The sequence below is a fragment of the Phodopus roborovskii genome, unplaced genomic scaffold, assembly GCF_943737965.1.
Source record: "Phodopus roborovskii unplaced genomic scaffold, PHOROB, whole genome shotgun sequence".
In the NCBI taxonomy this organism is placed as follows: domain Eukaryota; kingdom Metazoa; phylum Chordata; class Mammalia; order Rodentia; family Cricetidae; genus Phodopus; species Phodopus roborovskii.
The window spans coordinates 20,378,060-20,383,990 of record NW_026126418.1 but is presented as its reverse complement, the minus strand read 5'-3'; the positions used below and the strand labels follow the sequence as shown (position 1 = coordinate 20,383,990).

Sequence of the window (5,931 nt, the reverse complement as noted above, 5' to 3'; positions counted from 1 at the left end):
CTATCTACTTAGTAGATCATTCTTGAAATTCTTCTTGAACTTTTTGAGGCACAGATGATGGACCCTCCTCTGGGCTTCCCTAACACTGTGCTCAGAGCATTGGCATTTTGTCATAAAAGAATGTTTTGGAATTGCTTTCTTTATTAAAAGTAAGTACCTCAAGGGCAGAGACTGGGTTGGGTCTCTAAATCCCAGTTGCTAGCACAGTGCCAGGCCCAAAGTAGATAGATTCTTACACAAAGTTAGTTTCCCAACCTTGTTTGAGCTAGGATGGAGGTGGCCAGGGCACCATGACCCAAGGTGTTCAGTGGTGAGCAACAGTGACAGCAGCATGGGGGGATGAGAGGCACCTGTGTCAAATCTCTTCTTCTTCACTGGCCTTGCTCCAGCGGTGACAGCAGTTGGCTGTGATGCCCAGGAGGAAGTTGGTGGCCACAGAAGCGATGGAGACCACAAAGCCCACAAATGCGATGAAGAGGTAATCATCCAGGGTCAGAGTCAGGTGACAGGCCTTGAAGCTCTCTTCAGTGAGTGAGAAGAGGGGGGCACCCTCAACTTCAGGGGGACCCCGACACTCAGCCAGCTGAGAATCTGCAACACAGAACCCAGGTAGGATGAGGCTTCTGTAGGAGAGAAGGGATGGGAGCGTTTCCCACCCTTTCCGGAGACTCACCGAGTTTCTTCTATGTGCCTCAGACATGCTTATCATCTCAATAACCTGCAAAACACTTTGCCTGTTTTTGTAGATGTGACAACTTACTGCTCTTAGACTTGAGTGTTTGTGGAAAGTCTTATAGTTACTTCCAATGGTGGATCTAGGGCTTTTGTGAGAAATAAAGCCTGAAGTCTGGACATGGTAATCTCTATTCCACACATTCTTTTGGCTTCTCATTTTCACACAGAGAGGAAGCCAGCATCTCCCTTAGGATGCCAAAGACACTTTCCCAGCCTTTTATTTTGCTTAGTCTTTCTGCTCCAGAGACACATGTCTCTGTCATTCCTCCATGGCTCCAAGCATGACTCCTCTTAGATAGGAAGGGGGCATCTCTATATTTTTCCCTTGCGATGAAGATTCTCCTCTAGGTCTCTGTGTAGCTCACTTTCTCACTTCCTTTGAGACTTTGTTCAGTGCAACCTGTTCAGGGATGCCTTCCCTTGGGAGCACCCTGCATTTGCTTCCCCCACACTCACTATCATGCCTACTCTGCTTTATTTTCCCTCTGGTGTCCTTGTCTGACAGTTTTATTATTGCATCTCCTTCCTTGAAGATATGCTTCCCCCACAGTAGCCTTAAGCACCAGAACAGCATCCAATGGGTAAGAACCCAATGGGTATTTCTTAAATGGATGTGGTATTTTAATTTAAAAGCCTTGTGTCTTGTTACTAACTCATGCATGCACTTTTTTTTTTTTTTTCTGGATAACACAGTCAAGAGCCTGGCCTCTGGAGCTATCATCTCATCAGTTGTGTGACTGTGGATATTTAGTCCCTCTGTATATGTCAAGTGACAATAATCATAATACCTACCTTCTGAAATTGTAGTCAGAATTCAGAGAGTTAAAGCCCACAAATGTTTCTGGTGCACACAAAGCATTAGGTAAATTGTGTGCCTTTTATAATGATCATAGTTGGATTTCTCAGGGGTTACATTCCAGACATCTGGGGGAAGAAGCTAAGAAGCTGCTCCTTTGGTGGGATATATTTTCTTTTCAACCTTGTGGAACCATCCTTTAGGGTTACAAATTCATGATGGCTGTCAATGGTCTAACTTCAGTTTTTTTTTTTTTTTTTTTTTTTTTTTTTTTTTGAGAGTAACAGCAGCTTTCTGAGGCAGTTCTACCTACAGATCTGGGCAGCTTCAGAGTAACACCTATGTCCTGGGTCAGGACAAAAAATACTAATTGAGCTCTAACCTGTCTCTCATGTGTTGCTTTTATTAGAAGGGAATAATCCAAACTAAATTTTCCAAGTGAGTCAATGTGAGGCTTTAAAATTTATAGTGTATAAAAACACAGGCTGTGTCAATGCTATAAATTCTTTACACAGTTTTTGAGGGCAGAAACCAAAGTCATGGGCCTGGATTGATCCTTTTCACAGATAGATATGTATATATAGCATTAGCCTTAGAAGTGTGTGTGTGTGTGTGTGCATGTGTTTTTTCATGTGTGGGATAAGGATGCAATTTTCCCCAAGTCATGAGTTGAGGCAAACACAGTAGGCTGGTTGCACAGGACTCTAGGTCCTGGGCATATCTAGAGTTAACTCACAGGAAGCTCTCTGCTGGAAACTAGGAAATATCAACTCCCAACATTGATTATGTATGTATATATGTATGTATGTATATGTATGTATGTATGTATGTATGTATGTATGTAAAGCTGCAGTGAGACAATGCAGACTCACTAGAGGAGGCCGAGGGCACACAGTAGCCATACAGGGTAGGAGGCTCTGGGCTGACATCAATGTCTGAATTCTGTCTCCTAGCATAGATACTTGGAGAATCTTACTAGGAGAAAAGAGAGGAAGTGATACAAAAATGTCTGAAGGGATGACATCATCCAGGTCTACATACTCTAGCAAGATTTGACCTCAAAGCGGAAATGTAACCTGTCCATTGTGGAGAAGGATGGGAGCCTGAGGACCACCACTGTCCTTTGGAGCTCAAGACCTCACCTGCAGTGATGTCTGAGGCTACACTGCTGGGACCTGAGGTTCTCCTGTCTCTTGGAGGTTCGAGTCCCTTGCCTGCATCCATGTGTAAGCCTTCACCTATGGGAATTGGTCCTGTCACTCCTGCTGAGAGCTCAGGTCTCTTGCCTGAATTGATATATAAGTCTACAATGATGGGAGCTGGTCTCATCTCCTCTCCAAGGCAGCCAGGCCTTCTGCAGTAAAGCAGAACCCCCAGAGATTTCAGCAGAAGAGGAATCCTCCTGTGCTGACAGCTGCATATCCCAGAAGGCTCTTTCTGTCAATAGTGACAAAAGAGAGGGAGGCACAGCTGGCAGAGAGGTTGGGTTGGGCAGGCAATGGCTCTAGGCAGCCTCCCCATCCTAGTCTCCACCATCACCCCATCTCAGTCTCCAGCTATTTTGGTCTTGGAGAACTTCCTCCCACAGTTCTGTGGAAACACTGGAATCGTGACCCACAGCCCCCCTAAGTTATTTTAGTCTTGGACTCCCCACTCAGTCCTCTCTTTCTTGCCTCATTCAGCATTGTTATTCCCCCCTACCCCACCCCAAGTGCATTGCAGTTAGGCTTTAGGGAATCCCTGGGATAGAGCTCTAGCTACTCTTATTGTTCTGATGCCAGGTACACAGGCCAAGGCTGGGTGCTATACCATAAGCCCATTGGAGGCTTGGGACACGGCTCAACTTTACTGCCTCTGGGTCAGGTCTCAATACCACTGGATAAAGTCAGGACTCATCAAACCTCCATGATGCTGGCTTTTTCAGGCCTTAGTCCATTCTCTGGTTGGGACTCTCCAGTTAAACTGCCTGGTTTCAGCCTGTCTCCCCAGATGCCTATCCCATGCATAAACCTTGGAGACTCTGCTAAGGCCACTTGGCCAGCACAGAGCTTGGTTATTTAGTTCAGGACATGATTCTTGACAGTATGACCAGAGAACATCTAGACTGCCAGGACTTGAGGCCTCGCTCCAAGCTATGAAATGTTTCTGTGCTTCTGTTTCCTCCTCGTTCAGGTTCTTATGAGGACATGAGGAGTCAACACATGAAATATGCTTAGAATAAGGCCTGGCACATAGTAAGTACTAAAATAAATAGGATTACTCATGATTGTTTCTTTCAGGGTTTTCTCGAGACTTAGAGTAGAAGTCAAATGAGTGTGTTTGTATCTACAGCTCTGCCAATTTTTAAGTGAGTGACTTTGGGCAAGCCTTCTTATGGTTCTACATCTCAGCTCTTCACCTGTAGAATGGAGTAATAGAAATGGGGGTTCACTTAGATAATGTATGTCAAGGTCTGCTTATTGCAAAAGTTCAACCAATACCACCAGTGGCTGGCTTCCCCCAGTCGGCTTACTGTGTCTTCCTGTCTAGGGTCACAGGCACCATAGAGGCTAGGGACGTCTGGTGTTTTAGCAAATGAATTTCTCTAGCACTCAGCATGCATCCCATATATCCAACAAATACTTGTTGAACAAAAAAAGAGGTGTACAAAGGTGAGGGCACACAGTGTCACCACCACCACCCTTTTTTTTTTTTTGGAAGGCATTACTTTTGGAAACCCTCACCCTGGTGACCAGACCAGTCACTCTCCTTACCGGCCGTACAGCGCTGTATCCGATTCCGCAGCCACTTCAGCAAGGGCTCCATGGTGCAGCCACACACCCATGGGTTACCCCCGATCTGCAGGGTCACCAGCCCCGGGAGGCCTTCAAGGGCTTCAAGACTCAGGAAAGCCAGGCCACCATAGCTGAGGTCCAGGTCTCTGAGATGTACAAGGCCCTGGAAGGCTTGGGGGTGCACCCTCCGCAGCCAGGGGTTGTGGCTCAGGTCTATATGCACCAGTCCATGAGCATCCCGGAACATGTCAGCTGGCACATGGCTGAGGTTGTTGTAGCTCAGATCCAGGTGTGCTAAGCGCTTGGCATGGAGAAAGAGGCCCTGGGGCAGCTCCAACAAGGAGTTGTTGCGCAAATCCAGCACCCGGAGTTCCATGTAGCATGTGAGATAGCCCGGCGGCACGGCTGCAATGCGATTGTGGGCCAGGCTGAGGTTGCGGGTGTCCATTGGCAGGTCTGGGGGTACAGAGAACAGCCGCTGGCTGCTGCAGTCCACAACTTGGTTACGGCATGTACAAAGGACTGGGCAACTGGTACCGGCATCAGAGTGCATCACCCCAGTTGCCAAGAGGAGTAAGACCAGCAGCAAGGCTGGGTGGGGAGGCCCGGGCCAAGGAAGCTGGGCCCAGGTGTCACCCATCTTTGGCAGCTGGCAGCAGCAATGCTGTAGGGAGCCCATGAGAGCCGTGTCCCTAGGCTCAACAGTCAGGGTACAGGGAGACTGCTACATTAGAGGCCTGAGCCTGGAAGGTGGGGCTTCTGAGAGTGTGCTATCATGCTTTATGACTTCCTTGGGAGCTTCTAAGCACCCAAGGACTTCCTAAGATCCACAGGATGTCCCTTGGTGGAGCCTGGGGAGCAAGGACCCAGTTGAGACACCTCAGGGTCTGAATGGTATGATCAAAGCTTGAGAAATGGGGGGAACAAAGATGAAGCTGGCGCAGTTGTCAGCAGGTCCTGCAAGGGTCCCTGCAGATCTTTTGTGGCCCTGTCATCCATGCCTGCTGGATGCTTCCTCTTGGGGGGAGGAATGATGTGAGAGAGATGAAAGGTGGCCTTTTATTAAAGGTCCTGGCACTTCTTCTAAGAAAACTTAATCTCTGTCCTAGGTCTGGGACTCATTAAGAAGTCATAATTGCACCTGGATCTCCAGCATTCAAAGTCTCAGAGGCCATTTCTCCTGGTGGTCCAGTGGGCATGAGTTCACAAAAGACATGGAGACAGGGATTTAGGAAGGGTCCCTGGAGAAGTATGTTCCCATGGCCTCCTGAAAGCCTGGCTCTTTAATCTTATTGGCCTCTGGAATCTCAAGGGATGCTCTTTGCTGGCCAGGGAGGCGTAAGTCCCAAGTGACACCCATTGTCTGGGTCACTGAATCTGGAAAAAGCCATGAGTTCTGGAGACGTAGGTTGGAGTCAGTTAGGAAAGCATTATCTATGTTTTCAAGCTGTCACCATAGCTGTGTACTCATCAGGCAGAGGCAGAATTCACTCTGTCAACAAGAAAAGCATTCAGGTAGAGAAATCAAGTGTCCTTTACATCCCTGTCCCCTTACCTAGGTCCTTTGTCTTACCTTACTCCTCTCTTATTCCTCACATATCTTCTTGGAACCTCTCTGCCCCAAAT

General features: G+C 47.5%; 1 protein-coding gene across 1 annotated transcript; it reads right to left on the bottom strand.

Annotated features, from left to right (window-relative positions):
- Positions 1 to 312: 312 nt before the first annotated feature.
- Positions 313 to 5,159, bottom strand: Lrrc55 (leucine rich repeat containing 55). Its single transcript, XM_051184333.1, has 2 exons — positions 4,285 to 5,159; positions 313 to 591 (listed from the first exon to the last, which is right to left on the bottom strand). The coding sequence occupies exons 1-2, from the start codon at positions 4,982 to 4,984 to the stop codon at positions 356 to 358; spliced, it is 936 nt and encodes a 311-aa protein (XP_051040290.1). The 5' UTR covers positions 4,985 to 5,159; the 3' UTR covers positions 313 to 355.
- Between the last annotated feature and the right edge of the window lie 772 nt (positions 5,160 to 5,931).

Excerpts from the sequence above, each read along its gene's own strand:
- Lrrc55 (XM_051184333.1), bottom strand. The coding sequence starts at position 4,984 with ATGGGCTCCCTACAGCATTGCTGCTGCCAGCTGCCAAAGATGGGTGAC. Across the intron at positions 592-4,284 it reads GATACAGCGCTGTACGGCCG|ATTCTCAGCTGGCTGAGTGT; the intron begins GTAAGGAGAGTG and ends TCTGTGTTGCAG.